The sequence below is a fragment of the Prionailurus bengalensis genome, chromosome B4, assembly GCF_016509475.1.
Source record: "Prionailurus bengalensis isolate Pbe53 chromosome B4, Fcat_Pben_1.1_paternal_pri, whole genome shotgun sequence".
NCBI lineage: Eukaryota > Metazoa > Chordata > Mammalia > Carnivora > Felidae > Prionailurus > Prionailurus bengalensis.
In genome coordinates, this window is record NC_057358.1 from 138591163 (window position 1) to 138612515 (window position 21353).

A 21353-nucleotide genomic window follows, 5' to 3' on the forward strand; every position below is an offset into this window, starting at 1 on the left:
CTGCAGACAACCCCAGGGCTGTGGGGACCTGACATCTGGGCCAGGCACCCCCTGAGCCCTTGCTACAATTGTGCAGGGGGTTGAGTCAGGCAGGCCTAGGCCTTAGGGCCCTTGGTTGAGCACTGGCGGTACGAGACCAGCTGTGTCTTACCAGAGGCCTTGGTAGGTGGAGGGAAGCCTGGGGCTCCCGGGGTTGTGGGCCCAGCAAAACCAGCCTGCCTGAGGGTGTGCAGGACCCCGTAGAGGCAGCCGGGAGAGGACGTGACCCTGTGCCCTCCTTCGAGCCCCTCTTTCTATCCAGACCTGAAGCCAGGGCCATTCCTGCACCTCTCTGTTCCTTGAGCCAGTAAATTCTCCTCTAAAGCCAGCTTGAAGCTGGTTTCCTGTTTCTTGCGACCCAAAGGCTCCTGACGGATACCTGCAGCTGGGATTTGTACCTGGGTCAGCCTGGCACCTTCTTTCTTATGTAGTTAAGCAGGAATCTGAGCAAAAGACAATGGAATTCAGAAAGGACCCATTGGACAGAGACTCAGGTGGGAAAGGCAGGGTCCAGGGACCCAGCACATCAGAGTGCAGTGGGGAGTGAGGACAGAAGTTGAAGGTGATAGAGGGAGCCCTTCAATAGAAAAGAGGTGTTTGGGGATGCCAGGACCAGCCAAAGGGGATGCGGAGGGCAGGCTGGGCTCTTTCCAAGCTGCTAGACTCCCCACCTCCCTTGAATACCTAGCTTCCGTGCTCTCAGCTCTTGCCTGGGGTCCGGTGCTGGGCTGGGTGAAGCTGGGGACGTCACATGACTGTGACCCCACCCTGCCTTTTAGGCTCACAGTCTCCTGGGGAGCTGCACTCAGGATCAGAAGTGAGAAGGGACCACAGTGAAATGGGGGTGATTGGTGTGGATGGTCCAGATGCCAGACAGCCTGGAAGGCTTCTTGGTGTAGGTCCCGGGCCCAGGATGGCTGCCTTCTGGACAGTTCTCCACCCAACCTGCCCCACATAAATAGCTCATTATCATGCCTGACAATGGTGCTCTCCCTTTTGGAGTTCCCTCCTTCGCAGGGCAGACCCTAGGCGTCATCCCTGGCGCCTCCTTCCCACATCCCGCTACATCCACCAGTGCCAGATACCTAGGGTAACGGCTTCATGACACTGTGTCCTGAGGGGACCCCCTCATGCCACTGTCCCGCCCACGAGGTGGGTATTACATATACCTGAACGCCAGTCCAAGGCTCAAGTGAGGTCAGTCTCAAGCTGCGGCGGACTGCCCTGTTCACCGTCAGTGCTTCGCGTCGCTCAGATCAGGGATCTTGCCCCAACTTGTGCATTCCCCCATGCAGACTCGATCACGGGACCCTGCGCGCTCCTCCAATCTGCCCCCGCAGGACCCCCCCCCCTCCCCCCCAGCCGCTGTGAAGCCCAGGGGAAGCTTGGGCCGCACCTCTGGCCAGGCTCAGACCATCACAGTTCTCCGCCACCACTCAGCTTCTCCTGGCCCGGGGGGGGCACAAACCAGCGTCACCCGGTGCGCTCCTCGGGGCAGGGGCAGGGGCAGGGGCCGGGTCTTGCTACGGTATTAGTAACCGGTGCGAACTGCTTTACGAAGCAGACAGGTGCACCTATTTCGTTCGGTCTTCACAGTCAACATCCTGCTGTAGGAAATGAAGTCTCTCCATTTACAGATGAAGAGCTGGGATCGGAACCACGTCCCTTGTCACGCGTAGCCACCCCGGGCCAAACGGGCGGGCACGCGGTACCCGCAGCAAGGAAGCCCCGCCCCGCTCTGCGCGCCCACCGCGGGCTCACGGCGGAACGCCGGCGGGCACCGCCCACCCGCGCGCGGAGGCAGTGCGCACGCGCGCCGCCCTCCCCAGCCCCGGCCGCGGCCCCCAGGATGCACCGGGCGCGGCGACGCTGCGCAGCCCGTTCAAACCGGCCAATCGGCAGCCCGCGCTGCGCTCGCCGCGCCGCGTTTAAATTCCGGGCGGAGGTGCGGTCGCCAGGCGTCGCCGCCGCTCGGGTGAGGGGCGGGGTGGCTCGGGCTGCGGGGTCCCTTCGCGCGTTCGGTCGGGGCTGCCGGGGTCTCCCCCCTCCCCCACCGGTCCGGCCCCCGGCCGCGGTGTGCCGGCCCGATCGGGCCCCCGGAGCTCCCGGCCTGGGGACGCTCGGCCGCTGGAAGGGGGCGGAGGGGTCGGGGGTGGGGGTGGGGGCGTCCTGGGCCTTGACACCGGCTCACCTGCCGGCCCCGCCCTTCCCGCAGTGACTTCTTGACAGCCCTCGCCGTGAAAGGAGGACACGCTTGGCGACCGACGCGCCTTCAGCCAGCCAGTCTCGAGAGGCCGGGATGGAGGTTCCCAAGAAGGATGGTATGTCCTTGTGGCCGCAGCGCCGCCGTGCAGGGAGCTCAGTGAGGATGCAGGTGGCGTTCGTGCTTCTGTGAGGACGTAGTCCTTGGTTTATCCAGTGCTCACCCTGTGCTCTGTGCCCGTGCGGCTCACGATCCCTGTCTTCAGGGGGTTTGCATCCTTCCGGCTTCCTTCATTCCGTTTTCTGCATCCCGCACCGCACCCCGCCCCCCCTCCCCAACGCGGCTTTAGATTCCCACCGTGGTAGCAGGATCCTTTCCAGTTTTACTCGCTGTGTACACCCAGTGCGGAGAACACTGCCTGGCACTTCGCAGGAACTCACACACTTGTGGGAGGGAGTTCGATGCGTTCTTTCCGCGTCTGTCGCCGGTTTCTGTTTGCCAAGGTGTGTTCAGAATCTTGGCGGCTTTTCCTCTCGCTCTGTCCCTGTCTGGTTTGAGCATCCCGGCGAGAATCCAGCCTCGCGGAATGAGGGAAGGGCCGCACCCGCCTTTTCTCTTAAAGCCTGTCGACATCCCCTATCCTTTGTTCCTCACGCACCCCTGTGCGGCAGGCAGACGGGGTACCCGGATAACTTCCGCTTTGCTGAAACCGTGCTAGAGACTTGGCCCATCTCGTCACTTCTTCATTGTCTAGAAAGGGATTTGCCGCTGCACCCCCTTCTCCTCCCTTTCAGATACCAGTCCCTTCCTTGTGCATGGAGAATCCTCACTGCCGCTTCTGAGGACACCCCTCGTGTCACCCTCCCTCCCTGGCCTCACCTTGTGCCTGTCCATTCATTCGCTCCTGCTTGTCATTGACACACAAATACGTTCTGTTCTGTCTCCATATCCTCCACTCTGGGAGCCCGCCTTCCAGAGCTTTCTCTATTTGTTCTGCTATTTTCCCGCGTTCCTCGACCAACCCCTCGGTCCTCACCACTCTGTTCAAACTGCTTTCATCAGTTACAACATACATGTTGCCAAACCTGTGATCACTTTTCTGTTCTTGTTAATCAACCTCTCAATGACATCTGACCTCTCCTTCTGGAAACTTCCCTCTCACCTGGCTTCCAAGGCAGCCTTGGTTTTCCTTCCACCTCTCTGGTTGGTTTATCCATCACTTTGCAGCCTCCTCTTCCTCCACTGTCTTTTGAAGCTAATCTTACCCAGGACGACGTCTCTGGGGTCTCTTTGTATCCATACCCCAGGGCTCTCAGACATTCCCATGGCTTTAAACCCCATCTGCAGGGCGTGTGGCTGGCTCAGTCTGTTAAGTGTCCAACTCTTGATTTCGGTTCGGGTCCTGATCTCACCGTCTCGTGGGTTGAAACCCCGTGTTGGGCTCTGTCTGCCCCTCCCCTGCTTGGGCTGTCTCTGTCTCTTTCAAAATAAATAATAAATAAACTTAGAAAAGCCATCTCCTTTCTAGTGGTGCCGCATTTTGTCTTGAGCGCACCCTCTCCTCCGAGCTCTGGGCTGTATATCCACCCACCTGTTTGGCATCTTCCCCTGTCCTGTACTTCATACTCAGTGTGCCCCCATCTCCCCGCTCTTGGGCTGCAATCTGTCCTCTCATGGAAGGGAACGGCTCCTCCATATACTTAGCTAAGTTGTGAAGGGGCCGTGTTCATTCAATCATCATTTACTGCGATTTCCACCTTCTGAATAGATTTTGGATCCATCTCCCTCTTTCCAGCCCCACCCGGAGGCCGCCACCGTGTGCCTCTCAGCCACATTAACTCACTTCCACCCCCTCGGACATTTTGCACTTTGGCCAATGCGTGATTTCAGGAGATACGGCCTGCTTTTCTCATCCACTCTACACAGCAGCCAGGGTAACCTTTTGAAAACACAAGGTAGATCATAACTCTTCCGCTTAAAACCTCCAGTAGCTTCCTGTCGCACTTTGGATAAAACAGGAGCTCCTTCCTTGCCTGGGCTTGCAAACCCTCCAGGATCTGACCCTGCCCGTTGCCACCTCCTGCAGCCTCCCCCTCAGCCACCCAGCTGCCCCTCCAAAGGCCATCGATGTCTTTGGTCTGTTTGGTCTTCCGGAGCTAATCTGTGCAAGAGGAAACCAGTATGTGTATATGTTGTCGGCTGACTGCCCTCCTTTTCTTAAAAAAATTTTTTTTAATATTTATTTACTTTTGAGAGAGAGAGAGAGAAACAGAACACGAATGGAGGAGGGGCAGAGAGAGAGGGAGACACAGAATTTGAAGCAGGCTGCAGGCTCTGAGCTGTCAGCCCAGAGCCCGACACAGGGCTCGAACCCATGAGCCGTGAGATCATGACCCGAGCCGAAGTCTGACACTCCACCGACTGAGCCACCCAGGCTCCCCCGAGTGTCCTCTTTTTCTAGCAGATGGGGCCCTGTGCTGCGTCCTGGTATGGGCACCTCATTTATCCTGATGCTTTTTGTAAGTCAACACAGGGTTCCCGTTCTCTTTTGTGTCTCTGTGGTGGCCATCTTCGTGGGGGGTAGGTTGGGTGCTATAATTTCTCCCAGCTGCTGTGGGTGACGTTAATCAGTTTGTGTCCGGTGTCTTGCTTTTTCAAAGGCTGCTGCGGCGAATTGCGCCGTGACTGCCCGTGACATGTACTCCCACAAGTCCGCTTGCTGGGCCGGGGGGACACCTGCGCTTTGTAGGTGCTGCCGGGTGACTCAGGAGGGCCGTGCCAAGTGACACCTTCCCCAGCAGTCTGGGAATTGGTCTCTCCCCCGCAGCCTTGCCCGCATGGCACCAGACTTTTTGATCTTTGACAATCTGATAGGTGAGAAGTGGAATCTCAGGGTTATTTTTATTTTATTTCATTTCATCAGTTATTTTCTCTGCTCTTATCCTTCGTCAGTTCTTCTGTTACTGTTTGTTTTCTTAGCAGTCTGTAGGCACTGCTCCTAGATGAGCCCTTTGTGATGTGAGCTGCAAATACTTTTTCCCTGCTGATTGTTTCTTTGCCTTTGCTCATGGTGATCTCTGCCATGCAGAGTTTTAAAATTGTTATTTATACATTGTACTATCAGTCTTTTATTTTATGCCTTCCACTTTGGTGTCATAGTTAGACCTCCTCACTCCGGGTTATAACATAATTTCCCCGTGGGTTCTTCTTAGTCCTTTTATGTGTATTTTCCTCTAAGGGAAAATACCGTTTATCGAATACTCTGTCTTCCCGTTTTATTTCGCAGGCTACTTTTATCATACACTGAGTTTTCTTTATGTGAATCTTACGTGTCTCCCACTAGGTTTGTGTATCTGCATTTTGTGGGGTTTGCTGCTAACGTAGGCCTTTGTGATGAGGACTTGTCTTCCATCGTGTCTTCTAACCGTTCTTGGTAGGCGTGAACACCGTAGATGGCTGTGTGATGATTTTGTCCCCAGGCACCTGGTTGCATCCTTTCACCACTCATGACAGTATCCATGCGATTTCTGGTGTGTATAATCTTAGCACCTGTGCACCATGGTATTTTTGCCTCCAGGTTCTTTCCCTCGTCTGTGTTAGTTAGTGTATCCAGATCTGTGTCAGGAATTGTGACAGCAGACATCGTCTCCAAGTGCCCAGCTTTCACGGAGTTGCCTCTTTGGACTTCCGTTATCCCTCATGCTGACTTGCGGGTTAATTTACATAGCGATGGTGGTTTCTGGTGCTGTTTATTAGTATTTCCACTTTTTTCTTCTTTCCCCCTTTCTATTTTTTTTTTTTTTCCTTCCTCCTGGGTACATGATAGAATTGTACCTGCCCACCTGCTTGAGGCGGGATTCAGCTCGGGGGACGGGAAAGGCGGCCAGTGAAATGGGAGTGTGGTTTGTGTATGTGTTACTTCCGGGCCGTCGAGAACTGGTACGGGATTTGCTGTTTCCCTTTTCTTCCGCACCAACACCAGGCTCCCCAGGCTCCTGGGTTGTGCAGAGAGGAGGGCGGAGAGCAGGGCCCAAGCCCACCCTCAGCAGAATTAGAGGCCGAGTGAGAGACTCGGGGGTTGTCATATCGGCGCGGGTTAACCTGTCCTGACTGATCACACGTGTACGCTCCTGACTTCAGAAGGGGCGCTTCTGACGGGATCCCATTAAACCCCAGTTTGGCTTTGGGCTCTAGGTGGATGCTTCCTCGTATGGTAACACGTATCTGTCGGGTACCCATTACTTTTTAGGAAGGGCTTTTAAAGTCAACAAAGTTCGTTGCAGTTTTTCAAGTGTCTTGTCAGCATAGATGGCTGTGACCTACGGCTTTCCTTTCAGATCCAGTAAGAGAACAATTATGTTACTGGGTTGTGTAAAGTTAAGCCATCCTGAAGTCCTGAAACGAACTTCACTTAGTCACGATCTACTCTTCTTCTTTTATTTAAAAAAAAATTTTTTTTAATGTTTTTATTTATTTTTGAGAGAGAGAGAGAGAATGAGACTGAGCACGAGCAGGGGAGGGGCAGAGAGAGAGAGGGAGACACAGAATCCAAAGCAGGCTCCAGGCTCCGAGCTGTCAGCACAGAGCCCGACGTGGGGCTCGAACTCACGGACCGTGAGATCACGACCTGAGCCGAAGTCGGCCGCTTAAGCAACGGAGCCACCCAGGCACCCCTATTCTTCTTCTTTTAATGTGTTGGTGGATTCTGTTACCTAATATTCCTATTTAGGATTTTTACGTTAGGAACCTGGTCTGTAGCTTTCCTTCTGAGCTAACTTTAGAGGTTTTTGGTATGGTCATGCTTGCTTCATAGAAGTGAGTTGAAAGTTCCTTTTTTCTATCCTGTGGAGCAATATAAATAGTTCTGGAATGATCCATTCTTGAACGACATGACAGAATTTCCTGTGAAACTGTCGTGGACTTGGGCTCTTTTGAGGAGAAGAGCCCTCGAATAAGTCTGTGCAGTTATTTCGTGGTCATTGAACCGTTAAGATCTTTTCCTTTTCTTCTGGGGTCCGCTTTAGAAATAAATCAATTTAAGTAATTTAAATACAAAAAATAAACTCCGTTTTCTAGAAAATTATCCATTTCAGCCAGGCTCTTAGGTTTATGTGCCTGGAGTTGAGCAGACTAGCTTATGAATCTTTTCAGTTCCTCTCTCTGTGCTTATTTCCTTTTACTTCTTTTGTGCATTTGTGCTTTCTACCCTTCCCTTGATTGGGTAATTAAGAAAAATTGGTGTGACTAACGAGGGTCTAATTAGGGTATTAGTATATGTTAAATCTTTATGGTTTTAATAAGTGTGCTGCATCATTTACGAGGGTCAAATAAGATGTGATTTGTGAAAGCGCTGTGTCAACTTTACGTGGTGGAAATACCCGTTCAGCACATTTCGATAATTATTTGCCAAGTGTCCAGGCCCCTTGCTGGACATGAGGGAGTTTGGGAGAGTGGTGGACATTTGCTGTCTTGGGGGAGCTTACAGTCTAGTTGGGGCCCCGGAAGAGCGAAGGGACATCTGCAGCAGGGCTAGTGTGGTGACAGAGGTCAGGTCAAGGTGATGCAGGGGTGGGGGGAGCTGAGGGGGGGAGAAGTTGCTTGGGAGCTGGAGGTTGGGTGGAGGGAGCAGGCTTATTAGACCGGGCCTATGGAGGTACTGTGGGGGATACAGAGTGCAGTTTCTTCTGGGGCGAGTTGGGCTCTAGAAGCGAAGGGAGTCAGCAAATACGAATGGAGTGGTGACTGCACATGCGAATGATAGTGAATTTGATTTTGAAAGAGCTTGTAAGCCAGGAATTTAGTTCTAGGGAACCTGAAGCACGTGGTCTTTTGAAAATGCTCTAACCTGAAAATGACTTACCTAGTCTAGAAAAAACTAGTTCAATGACTTGGTGAATGCATTTTAGATTCTACCTTAAAGATAAGGACTTCGACTTTTGGGGCAGCTCAGCAAACACCCAACGGCTGATGCTATTTTAAAAAGAAAACAAAAAAACCAAGATAACCTTGGGCCCTCTGTGATGAGGTGACTGTTAAAATCGTGATAAGGTACACTTTGGGGAGTGAAATGTTGTCATTGTTTTTATAGCTGTAGAGACTGGTAATGTTTTCTCTCTATCAACCCCAGCCCTCAAATAACACGGGACTTTCCCCCCACAGACATTCTTCTCCTGGCCGATGAAAAGTTTGACTTCGATCTTTCACTGTCTTCTTCAAGGTAAACGGATGAGTTTTCTTCCCTTGCCTTGGGCTTAACCGCATTCGGTAAGGTCTTTCATTTAACTGCCAGTGTCCTTAATGATCCTTTTATTTTAAAACAGTGCAAATGAAGATGATGAAGTCTTCTTTGGACCCGTGGGGCATAAAGAAAGATGTGTCGCTGCCAGCTTAGAGTTAAATCACCACGTTCCCGAAGAACCGCTTCTGCCAGGCTCGGAAGGTCACTTCACCTGGAGCCCTCTCACTGGGGAGAAGTTTGTGGAAGTGTACACGGAGGCTCACTTGCTGGCCTTCCAGATCGAAAGCAAAAGCAAAAACAAGGCAGCCCAAGCGGCCAGGCCCGAAGACCTTTGGAGCCAGAGCGTGGAGAGATTTATCCAGGAATCGAAATTAAAAATAAACCTGTTTGAGAAAGAAATGGAAATGAGGAAGAGCCCCAGGTCACTGAAGAGGGAGACATATTACCTGTCGGACAGCCCCTTGAGGGCACCGCTGAGCCAGACCCCCTTGGGGGCAGCTTCTGCCCAGGCCGGCCAAGCCCAGACGCAGGGACCGCTGCACTCGCCTCGCTCTTCCTTGCCGGTGGAACCCGGTGCTGCTCCCCCTCCAAACCAGGCAGGGCCTCAGAAAAAGGTCATCAGCCAGTCGGTACGGCCCCGAGCTTCGTCTGTGAGAGGGAAAACCATTCATGCGGCGGCGGAGCAGGTAGACACGTTCACGTGCCAGGACATGCGTGTGCGGGACTAGGTGCTCCCTTGCGTTTTAGCCCTCGCGGTTTGTGGCCCTAACGGAAACCGTTGTGGGGAGAAGCTTGGAAACGTAGCTGGGCTGAGGGCTGGGAAGCATGGGAACCGCACGTCCACGGGGGGCAGGAGCGGCACGGGGAGCTGGGTTTGGGGTGCATGTGGACGCAGGCGCGGCTGCCTTCCTCCTGGGATGACTTAAAAACATCCCTTCCTAGATGCTACAGCTTCGGATTTCCTGCTCATTAGGGGTTTCATCTACATTAACAAGCAGCTTCCAACAGTTCCCCTCCCTGAACCGGATTTTGTTGAGACTGCTCTCCTCCCAGGAATTAAATGGATGGGCCGTCCTGGGCAGTGGCAGTGGCCGGGCAGGTCTTTGGGGTGCGGTTAGCCCCTGCAGTTTGTAGGGCGGAGCGCTAGGGCAGGAGAAAGGGAGGGTCACGCCACGGCTGCTTCCAGGCCTCGCTGACCTGGCCTCACTCAGGGGAGGAAGTTATGCTTCGAGGAGAGGCAGCAGGTTGGAGCCCGCCGAGCACCGCTTCTCAGCTCTGCTCCTAACCGGGGCCCCGGGCCTCAGCTCTCTGAGCTGGTTACGGAGATGCTGTGTGGGGTCATGAGCAAGTCTGGGTCCGTGCAAAACAGCTAGCGAGGGCCGGGGAGCGCCTTCCCTCTCCAAGCACATCTCCCGAACCGCGCGACTCCCTGCGCTCAGGACCCAGAACTGATCCGAGCTAAAGGCGCTTGTGCCGCACTGGAGCCTGGACGGAGGAGGCGTGCTGGCCATCGCTTCCCCTAAGGAGCTGGGCCGTCGTTCCTTTAATCACACGAACTCCTCCTGCCGGAGCCTGTTTGGATGTCAATTTCCAAAGTGAGGTCTCCAGAACAAGAGGGACACGGGTCTTCTATGTAATACGTGGACCCGCGCACGGATTTCTGAGTGTAACACGTGGGCTGGACTCAGGCAATAAAGAAATGCCATATTAGTACATAGTAGAACATGGATGACCCTTGAAGACCTGCCTAGTGAAAGCAGCCGGACGCCAAAGGTCACCTGCTGTACGATCCTGTTGGCATGAGGGACCACGACGGGCGAATTGTATTGAGGGGGGTAGGTTAGCCAGTGTGCAGGCGGGGAGGTTGAGGGAGTAGGGGGGCGGGGGCACCTGCTAATGGCTAGCAGTTTCCTTCAGGGACAACAAGTATGGTCTAAGATTATACTGACGCTGGCCTTACAGCACTGTGAACGTGCAGAAACCACTGGGAACGCACACTTTCAGATGGCGAACTTACGTCCATGAGGTAGATCTCAAGTTTTAAAATGCTGTGAAGGAAAAAGAAAGTGATTGTTTCGTTGCTCTGACCTTATGAGCTGCTGCCGCTTCTCATTAGCGCTCCTTGTTACAAGGGGTTATTTTTATCCGCAGGGGTCAGTGCCAGGAATGCCCTTGCGTCTAAATATGTCAGAAATGTATTCTTTGTTTGACTCTGCTCTCCAAAGAAAAATGGCTCTCAGTACTCTTCGGAGAAGATTCGTTGCCACTGAGCTGCCTCTCGGGGAGAGGAAATGACCTTTTAATGAGTGATTCCTTTCCATACAGCATTTAAGAGTTTTTGTCACTAGAGTCACTTTCCTCATTATCGTCTTTAAATAAGAATCCTGATTGAGGAATAGCTTTAGGGGATCTCTCTCCTGCAAGGATCTTAGTATTATTTTGCTGTTTTTAATGAGGAAGCAAACGCCGTCGTCATTTCTGTCCGTGGTAATTTGGCAGAGGAAGCCAGTTGCCGTGTCCGCCTCCATCCCTTCCATCCAGCGGGTGAACTGAGCACGTACAGCGCTGGGAAGATAGATGGTGCTGCTGGTGCTCGAAATTGACGCCTTGGTGCATCTGCGCGTCGTTCAAGGCCAGACAGTGCTCTCAATTCAAATTGCAATTTTTCAGCCTATGAAAAGGACACCAGCTAGCCCTTCCGGCGTGAGAAACCTAAATGAGAAGGAATCCCGCGGGGCCGTGCCCCCTGACAAATCCAGTGCTGCCCGGGAGGGCGCCAGCTTGCCGGCCGGGGGCAGCCACTTGGTCCAAGGCAAGCGATCGCTCCCTGTCCTGAGCAAGGTGGGTCTGCCGGGGCTGTGGGTGGGTGTGGCCTGTGAGCAAGGAGAATAAAGGGGTGGCTTTGGGTATCATGTGGTGTGTCTTTGACTGAAGTCAAGTTTAGGAAGGTTGAAACTGGGACCCGTGAGAGGCAGCTTGCTGCAATGCAGAGAACACGGCCTGGCGTGCGCGGGGGGCTCCGTGGACTGGGAAAAGTCTGCCTCTCCGAGCCTGTGTGTGTCTGTGCCGCTCCGGCTGCCCTCAGACGAGATGGGATGTCCGTGCTTGGAAACCGCAGCTCACAGGCCTGGAGACGAGCGCCCGCAGCTTTGTGGTTAAACGGTGCTGCGTGTGAGAACCGCTGATGTACTCGCCAGAAGCTGGGCCCCAGCTACAGACTCCGGGGGCAGGGTCAGAGCCCCAACATCTGCATTTCAGGAGTCTCCCACGTTTCTCACTCATGCAGGGCTTTGAAGACCGCGCTTGAGAAGTACTGCTTGGCCTTTTCTTTACACTTAAGATGATGATTACTCAATTATTAAAAATTATTTTAGGGGGGCGCCTGGGTGGCTCAGGTCATGATCTCATGGTTCATGAGTCGGAGCCCTGCTGTCAGCGAGGAGCCCGCTTCAGATCTTCTGTCTCCCTCTCACTCTGCTCCTCCCCTGCTCACTTTCTCTCTCTCTCTCTCTCTCTCTCTCTCAAAAATAAACATTTAAAAAAATATTTTTAAACCCAATTTTTGCATAAAAAAGTAATGGGTAGATAACAAAATCTTCGATGACTCTGTTTTTTAATGTTTTGTTTCAGTTGGGGCCGAAGAGGACCCTGTTAAAACCAAGTGGGTGTGCTGGCGGTCTTTCAAGGAAGTCGTCTTCCTCAGGGTCTGTTTCTGGTGGGATTTCCAGTGTGTGTGCTTCTCCGGCCACCTGCAGAGGTAAGCCAGCCAGTGTCTCCTGCCCAGACCCGCCCGTGTCTCAAGAGGCAAGGCCTTGAATGCTATCCAACCCACTGAGACTGTTTTCACAGAACCACGTAGACTCAGCAGAAGGTTCTGGAGGGTTTGCTGCGGTCTGGGGCAGGAGACATTTGTGTCGGGCCCCCTGCCCTCCAGGGTTTCTCCTCTGAGAAGGGGCACGCTCAGGCCAGGGGTTTTAGGGCAGGGTGGTTCCAGCCGTCCCAAAGCTGGTGGGCCCCCCACGTGCCCGCGACACACGAGGACGCTGGTGTAATCACACACAGGTTTTAAAAATAGGACTGTTCCAGGGGTGCCTGGGTGGCGCAGTCGGTTAAGCGTCCGACTTCAGCCAGGTCACGATCTCGCGGTCCGTGAGTTCGAGCCCCGCGTCGGGCTCTGGGCTGATGGCTCAGAGCCTGGAGCCTGTTTCCGATTCTGTGTCTCCCTCTCTCCCTGCCCCTCCCCCGTTCATGCTCTGTCTCTCTCTGTCCCAAAAATAAATAAACGTTGAAAAAAAAAATTAAAAAAAAAAATAGGACTGTTCCAGATAACGTAGGGCACGTGGCCCCTGTAAGTGCCTGTGCTTCTTTAAACCCCCGACCCAAACCCGCCTCTGCACGGTGGTAACCTTCGCAAGCCAAGGGCGCCATCTGGTGGTAAAGGGGAGGAGCCCTCGTGACCTGTCGGGGGAAGCCTTGGATTCCCTTCAGGACTCCGCCCTCTTCCGCGCGTATTTGCGGTGCAGACCTGTGCGCCTTTTGTCAAACCGCAAAGCGTGAGCTCTGGCGTTAGGCCGACGTGATTTGGAGCCCCCGCTGCCAGGTGGCGGCCAAGAGAACTCCAGTTGTCCCCGGAACCGGACACACCGCGGGACAGAGCCTCCCCGGACGCGCTCTTCCGGGCATCAGAAGGAGCGCGTGGCCCGCGTTCGGGGAAAGGAAGTTCTGTCTCGTCGGAGGTTGTGAGGCCTGAGTGGCCGCGGCGGTGCGGGGCGTCAGCACTGTTTTCACTCGGGGGCCCTGCGTTCCTACCCGCTAAAGGTTGAGACGGACATGGAACGGGCCTGAGTGTGGGTCTTTCTGCGTGGTACACGCTGGGGAGGCTGGGTCAGACAGGACGGGGGGGGGGGGGGGGCGGGAGCACCATAAAGCCTTACGCACTGAACAAAAGAGCTATGGCGTCAGCCGTTCTCTTCGAGGCCTTCTTTGGGATCTCGCCAGCCTGCCTTCTGCACGGGGCATATTGGCACCTGAGGACCTCGTTCGCCGACCTTCTGTTTTAAATGGCGCTCGTGATGGCCATGACCCAGCCTCCTTGGGACTCGAGGGAGCCCACCAGTGATGAATGCGCCTCCTCCCGCCCTTCCCTCCCTTCCTCCCTGCCCAGAGGCGCGGCCGGACCGCCCGCTCGTGTGGGCTCAGCCAGCGTAGATGTCTGCTGTTGACACAGTCGGTGGAGGGGGAGAGTTCGAATTTACGTACGCTTAGGTGCATCCTGGTAATTGCGTCTAGAGTTAGTACCTTACAACGCGCTCTGCTGAGCCACGAGCGACCCAGCTTGTCCTGTTTGAGGATGTTACCTGACGGGTGTACGGAGTATCGCTCGCAGGTCCTGTGTTTCTCTTACATGGAGATCGTGACGATAGAAATACATTTCCTTCACTTGAAAACATTTTCAGGTAGATACGGGTGAAGACAGCGTACCTCGTATGTGTTTGTCAAGTAACTTCATAATTTAAAAGTGACCCAAGCCTCAGCCATAACCAGACGTCGTGTCTCCTCTTCCAGCTAAATCAAGTGAACCTGCACGTTTTCCTGCGAACAGTTCCCCGCCTGTGTCGTGCGCCAGCCAGTCAGGCGGAGTGGGACCTGCTGTGTCCCGGCCGTCCCTGCAGGGAGGCCCTGGGGGTGCGTCCTGCAGAAGGAGTAAATGGACCTCGGCTGCGGAGGTGACAAGGGAGCCAGCCAAGGCGCTCACCCCCGCGGCTGTCGCCCAAGCCCCGGCTCTGGAACAGGGAGGCCCGGGGCTGAGCTGTCATTCCGGCTGGTCGCCGCCGTCTCCGTTGAATACGGCCGGGAGTGCGAGAGGGCGTGATTCCCGGCTACCCTGCAGGACAAAGGCGATGCCCACCCCAACAAGTCACTTTAAGGTCCCCAAGTTTTCTACTGGTGAGGAATGGAGCAATTTCTGCATGTTTTTCTTAGTTTTTTTTTTTTTTTTTTTTTTAACGTTTATCCATTTTTTTGAGAGAGAGAATGCGCACAAGCAGGGGAGGGGCAGAGAGAGAGGGAGACACGGGGTCCGAAGCAGGTTCCTGGCCTTGAGCTGTCAGCACAGAGCCCGACGCGGGGCTCGAACCCGTGAACTGTGAGATCATGACCTGCACCGAAGTCAGACGCTTAACCGACTGAGCCACCCAGGCGCCCCTATTAAAGCACCTTGAATATGTTGTCCTAGCATCTTCTAGCTTGCATCATTTTGGACGAGCACTCAGTGGAGTCCCCATCCCACATTCTTCCCTCTGTCACATCACTGCTCCCAGGCTGCCCTTAGGAGCTTCTGTCTATTGTTAATTTCAGCATTTTGATTATTATGAATTTTGAAGTGGCTTTTTTGGAGTTTATCCTTCTTGGGGGTTCCTGAGCTGCTTTGATCTGTGGCTTGATGTTTCTAATTCATTTTGGGAAAAAAACTTGGCTCTTATTTCTTCAGATTCTGTTTGCTTGCTGCCCCTAGTTACAGGGACCCTAATTACACGAGTCTAGACCTCTCAATGTGGCTTGTAGGTCATGGAGGCCCGGGGTTTCCCCCTTTCCTTGTGTTTCAGTTTTGACATCTGTAACGTCCTGTCTTCACGCTTACCTGTCTTTCTCTGCGGCGCGTCTAATCCGTGGTTACGCCCATTCAGTTCATTTTTCTTTTCTGACATTGTAGTTTCCCTATCTTTGTCCTTATGGTGTTTATTTAAATTCTTGAACATATTTATGACAGTTGATTTACACTGTTTCTTCTAATGCCACCTTCCCGGTCATTTGGGGGTCTGTTTCTAGTGACTGACTTTTTTGCTGATTATGACCACATTTTCCTGCCTCTTCATGTGTAATCGTTGTTTACAGTACAGGTTTAAGATCTTGGAAGATCTGCATTTTGTTGCCTTGCCTTAAGGAGTAGAACCTTGCTTTGGCAGGCATTTCAATCGCAGGTCGACTTGAGCCTTTTGAGGATTGTTTTAAAGCTTCGATGGGGCAGGTCTCGAGGGGCCTATACCCTCGGGAACAGGTGGCCTTGATGCTGACTTGTGCTTGCTTGGTCCCTGCCGGACGTGCTGCGTGTTCCCGAGGTCCCTGCTGTGGCGGGTGGGACGTGGGCAGTTTCCAGCCCTGTGTGAACGGTGGCCGTTGTTCCCAGTGGCTGTCCTCACCTTGGCCTTTCGGAGTCTCCCTCCGCACGCGTGTGTTTCCTCCGTGGCCAAGGACCCGGGCTGCCTCCCTGTCCGGCTGTGAGTGGCACCGGCGTGGTATCTGGCAGGTGGCAGGTGCTTGGTCGAGGCAGATGAATCTAAGAAATCTGCGTAACGTGGGAGGTCGTGCAGAGCTGCCTTAAGGGAGAGGGTCCCTGTAGCTTCGCTCAAGTAGAGGTGCTTGTCTCTCGAAGTCTCCAGCACTGCCGGCCGGTACAGGTGGCCTTTAATGCCCTGAAGCCTTTTGAGGACCCAGGCCGCCTCTGTCTCGTTTTGCCGTGACCGGTGTCTCTTCTTCATCCTCTAATGCGGCTGCTGCAGCCCCACCTTCCGCCCCGTCAGCTGTGAGGGTGGGACGGGCGAAGGGGACCACACCCCTACCTTGTGAGAGCGCTTATGGAAGTTGTGTGTGCCCCTCTCTGTCCCCTCGCTCAGACCTCAGTCATGTGACCGTGCTTCCCTGCCAGGGGTGCTAAGACGTGCTGTCTTCTTGCCCCGCTCAGGTTCCTTCCTGAGAAGAAGAGGGTGGATACTGATCAAACACTAGCAACCTCAGCCAAGTTAGTGAACGAGGGGAAGGGTCATGAGAGGTGGGGACTGAGGCAGCCGGGGGCCAGTGCAGGTGCTAAGGAAGAGGGTTTTAGGCGGGGAGTCCTGGCCTCCAGCAGATCCCTCCCCTGAGTGATGAACAGGCCCTCGTGGGCAAGAATGGAAGCTGGGAGGGCTCCGTGGCAGCCCGGCCGTGAGGTGGACAGGAGACCATGGCGGGAGGGGAGCTCGCGGCGGTGTGGGAGGGGACTCGGGAGTGACCCGGAGGCCTCCGCGGGGCGCCCGGGTGCTGCCTCCCACACCCAGGGGCCCAGGGGAGGGCTGGAGGAACGGCAGCCCCGGGTAGAGCCCACTGGCCCGGTTTGCACCTGTTGAGCGCGAGGTGCCACAGTTCGGGGCTGTGCTGAGGGCCGTGCCGAGCAGGTGGTTGAAGGTGTGGGTTCGGGCCCCGTGGGAGCGGTCACCCCTGGAGATAAGATTGAGGTTTCCATGGCAGGGAGCTCAGCGTGTTGGCTGAAAGCGGTTCTTCGGAGCGTCCACGGCACGGGGCGCACCGAGTGTGCTTGGCGGCGTCGGCTGCCTTTCTTCCCAGGTGCCCGAGGCCACGGCGTGCCTCTGGCTGCCTTTCCTCCAACCACACGGTCATCTGCCGGTCTCGCCGACTTGGACCGGTCCCAGTGCCCGTCGGCTGCTACCCTCTGCTGCCCGTGCCCCTGATGATGCCTCACGCGCCTCTGAAATCGGTTTCTCTTTTCTTCACGGTGTCAGGGACAGGGCTGTCCATGAACACCGTTCATCATTCACCCTGGGCCAAACTGTTCTCATAAACTCAGTGCCGGAGAGGCCACGGGGAGCCCCACGCCGTTAGAACATGCGGCCCTGCGACCGTGGCAGCGGGCTCCCTCCGTGGCCGCGAGCACCCTTGTGGTCGCGACACCAGCTGTCCTGGCAGAGCAGACACGGGGACAGTAGGGACAGGGCCCTGTGGTGGGTTTGTCACTTGATCCACGTTTGACTGACGGGACACACTTCCTCTCTTGCTCAGGTGAGCCTGCAGACAGTGCAATGCCAAAGTCCTGTCGGGCACAGAGGCCATATTCCTGCACATCAGTGGGAAGGTGAGGAGTCGTCCACTTCCTTTGATTTTATTTTTCTTAATGTTTATTTTTGAGAGAGGGAGAGAGAGAGACAGAGTGCAAGCAGGGGAGGGGCAGAGAGAGAGGGAGACACAGAATCCGAAGCAGGCTCCGGGCTCTGAGCTGTCAGCACAGAGCCCAACCCGGGGCTCGAACCCGCGAACCGTGAGACCATGATCCGAGCCGAAGTCGGACGCTCAACCGACGGAGCCCCCCAGGCGACCCTCGACCTATTTAAAATAGTGGCTGACTCCACACAGACCGTCTTTATCAGTAACCGCAGAACAAATCAGGAGGATTCACCGGCAGTTACAGCCACACGTATCGCCAGATTGGAAAGCGGGACGTGTGAGAAATGAGCCGCGGGTGCCCGCATTCAGTCCTGTGCGCTCACGTGGGGTTCAGGTGACCCGAGCGCTGGAATGAACGAACACGCAGTGACGGCTCCCCGTGTGCGTGTGAGCCCGGGCAGTCCCCGCTGTGGCTCTGGATTTCCTCGTGGAAATACCTACGCTGTCAGAAGTGACGTTTTGCGGACCTCCCACGAGGTGCGTTCACATGCTCCGCCCGGAGACAGCGGGGTTTCCCAGGGTGCTGGCGGCGGCCCTGCCTCCCCAGAGCAGACCTCCAGCGGGCTTCGCAGGCCTGAGTCTCGTCTGTTGAGGTCACAGGACTTTTTACTGCATTAGCATATCGGATGAATAGAATCTTCTTTTTGTTCATGCCTGCTGAAGACTCTCATTTTGTCTTTCCAGGGTAGTTGTCCACAGCACTCCCGCTGGACACTCATCCGGGCCGGCCTCACCGGGACATTTAAGCGGTATGACGACCCCCGTGAGTACGAGGCGTGGGTCAGCCTTGCCCACGCCCGCCAGCCGTCGGCTCTCCAGCCTTCCACGGGTGACCCCCAAAACTGTGCCCAGAGCTCTGGCTTCTCCCCTGTGTGTGTCTGCTCCGCGGCTTTCCTCTGAACTCCGGAAAAAATGTGCAGCGAGGTAAGAGGCAGAGGCGATGGCCACAGAAGCCTGTCGGTGGCTCCCTGAAGTGCGGGAGGGCACCTGCTTGCTCGGCCATCCTCGTTCCCACCCAGCGTACTGTCCCGACTGGGCCGAAGGGCTGGGCAAGCAGGGACGGCACCTGCCAATCACCCCGTCGCCGTGGGCCGTGGCCTCTCACTGGGGGGAGCCCTTTGGGCAGAAGACTCAGCAAGGTGCACCCACACCCGGGGTCTGGGGTCTGGTGTGGTCTTTGCAACCGGGCCCCCAGGACAGTCCCGTAGTCTTGGCCAGGGGTGACCACACTCAGGCTTCCTGAGAAACAGACTCCGCATTTGCTACCGCGTCCGTTCCACCTGCTTCTCCCGCCTCCCCTGCCCCCGTCCCCGTCACTTCGCTCCAGCCCCGCCGCCCCCTCCCTCAGCGCGTGGCAGACGGTCCCGTCCTGGCCGTCCTCTCCGTCCGGGATGCGCTGCCCCTCCACGGTTCAAGTCCACGTTCAGGGGCCAACCTCGGGGACCTTTCTGGAAAGTCCCGCCTCCCTACCCGGTCACTCTATTCCGTTTTCCTGTTTCATTTTCATCGGAGCATCTCTCTCCTCTCTACCTGAACGTGGAGCAAGCGTGTCTCTGTCCACTTCGCGGACTGAAGGGAAGGGCGTAAAACAGGCCCGTGTGGGTAGCAGGCTGGTAAGCTTTTAGAGCCAAAGGACCTCCGAGACCATTCGGGCCTTTTATTTTTCTTCACGAGGAAGCTGAAGGTCAGAAAGGGACTCGAGCTGTCGCGGATGGAGCCGGAACCAAAGCCAGCACGCCCTGCCCCGTGTGACACATCTCCTCCCAGAACAGAATCCTAGCCCGACGAGCCAGCACTTACGGTCCCTCACGGGGTCTGCCCTTTCTCTCCCCGCAGAGCCGCGCCAACCAGGACGAGCAGGAGCGAGGCTGCCTCCAGGCGCGAGGACTCGTCGTCTGACGGGTCCTGTTCCCCCCCGTCGGCTGTGCCACAGGCACTTAACTTTTCTCCTGAAAAGAGCGACTTGGCTGTTCCAAAAAGCATCACTGCAGAAGGAGTGCCAGCTGCGGCCCGGCCACCCGAAGACACACGCCCTCGTGAGGTACCGTGTTCTCCGGGACCCTGGACTCTGCCCCCAAGCCGCGTGGTCACTCAGCACGGTGGTCCGCCGAGTTGCCTCTCTGGGACTTCATCTGTTGTCCCCGGGCCCCCAGGGCCAGAGAGTGGGAGTCAGGACCTCCAGCCTCTCCCCTCCTCCTGTGTTTGCCCAGAGGACGGGCAGTAGGAAGCAGAGTGACAGTGGGAGAGGCCGGTGGGAGCCCTAGTGTGGGCCATCGGCCAGAGGGCGGCAGACGGAGTTGGGAGGCCGTGTGGGGGTGGCCGAGGAGGAGAGAGCTCCACCCATCAGTACGTGCACACCACAGCCAGCTGTCCCCGCTAAAGGCCATCCTTCCTTGGGTTTCCTGTTTTCTCAACATGGTTGACAAAAAGGTGCCAGAATTGCCTTTAGATCTCGTGTTCTCGTCTAGGCGATTCTTGTGGATCTTAGACTGGAGCAACTTGCCATCACTCCGAAAGCCGAGGGCCCAGCCCTCGTCAGTCCCCCTCTTGTGGACCTGGGCGGTACTCCAGAAGCAAGCGTGGCTCCGGGCTCTGAAGGCAGACCTCTGATTGACCTGCTGATCAACACTCCGGACATGAACAGAACCACCGCGTCCAAGCCTCTCCACGAGGTGGCACAGGTGAGAAGTAGCAGGTGGTTCCATGTGGGCTTTGGCCTCGGGTGGTCTCAGTTCTGGGTTTGTTCCTCCTCCCAGGGCACATCGCGGTGACCCTCGAGAGCAGCCCCTGAGGTCTCTAAAGTGACACGTGTCGGGGTACCCTCCAGCGGTGGCATGAGCTTAGAATTCACCAAGTCCTGCTGCGGGATCCTGCCTGGGGGCCCAGGAGCTCTCCGAGGGCAGAGGTCCCATCACTGTGGCTCCAGGGTCCCCCAGGGCCCGATTTGTGAGGAGGGAGCACATGTGTGTCAAGAACTCAGAGTTCTTCCGTGTGGCATCTTCTCCTTCCGGCTTCTTAGACGTGCTAGCTGCACTTTCAGTGTGTCTGAGCCGCGGCGGAGGGGGCTCGCGGGCCGGGAGGGGCCACGCGGCCGCGTCATTCACCCCGTCGCCTCTGTCTTGCAGCTGATAGACTTGACTTCTCCTCTGATCCAGCTGAGTCCCGAGGCTGACAAGGAAAATGTCGATTCGCCACTTCTCAAGTTCTGAGGAGGATAAAACCCTTCGCATTTTACATTTCGTTAAAAGAACTGTCCTAAGGTGGTTTTCAACCCTTAGAAATAAATCTTAGGAGCAATTGTTTCGTGGTTGTTGTTTACAACAACCCCAAGTAGAGGTCCCGGGCCTAGAGGGGATGTTGTGCAATCGGCCCCGAGCTTACCGCTGCCCCACACGCCAGGCTGGAGGTGAAGAATTTTGTTTTGTGTCTATTGCGTGTAAAAATGGCAGGTGACTATTTTTAAAATTAAGTTTGCATGAAAAGGTAAATATTCTAGGTTTAAATTAAATTGGAAAATAAATGAAAATGTATTAAAGCAGTTCGATTTTACGGTTATCTTGATTTTTAAGCAGGTGTAACTATTTTAATCATTAACCAGTATGCCAGATTGACGTTAGTCACACTGTTTCCACGAGTGATTTTATTTAGAAGCTCACTTATTTATTTTGAGAAACAGTAAGCACGAGCATAGGAGGGGCAGAGAGAGAATCCCAGGCAGGTTCCGAGCTGCCAGCTGCGGGGCCTGATGTGGGGCTCGAACCCACGAACTGTGAGGTCACGGGCTGAGCCGAAACCAAGAGTCAGATGCTCAACCGACTGAGCCACCTGGACACCCTTCCCCAAGTGATTTTCAGAATTGAGTATGAAGAAATACTGGTT

General features: G+C 55.2%; 1 protein-coding gene across 2 annotated transcripts; it reads left to right on the forward strand.

The window, feature by feature from the left end:
* The first annotated feature begins 1881 nt into the window (after nt 1–1881).
* Nucleotides 1882–21013, forward strand: GTSE1 (G2 and S-phase expressed 1). Of its 2 annotated transcripts, XM_043562923.1 has the most exons (12): nt 1882–2014; nt 2255–2360; nt 8402–8459; nt 8563–9166; nt 11151–11321; nt 12111–12237; nt 14046–14426; nt 17313–17385; nt 18159–18398; nt 19311–19515; nt 19943–20155; nt 20600–21013. In XM_043562923.1, the coding sequence occupies exons 2-12, from the start codon at nt 2339–2341 to the stop codon at nt 20681–20683; spliced, it is 2178 nt and encodes a 725-aa protein (XP_043418858.1). In that variant the 5' UTR covers nt 1882–2014; nt 2255–2338; the 3' UTR covers nt 20684–21013. The 2 variants fall into 2 exon arrangements, with proteins under 2 accessions (XP_043418858.1, XP_043418859.1); XM_043562924.1 differs by lacking the exon at nt 14046–14426 and having other exon boundaries at nt 1883–2014.
* The last annotated feature ends 340 nt before the right edge of the window (nt 21014–21353 follow it).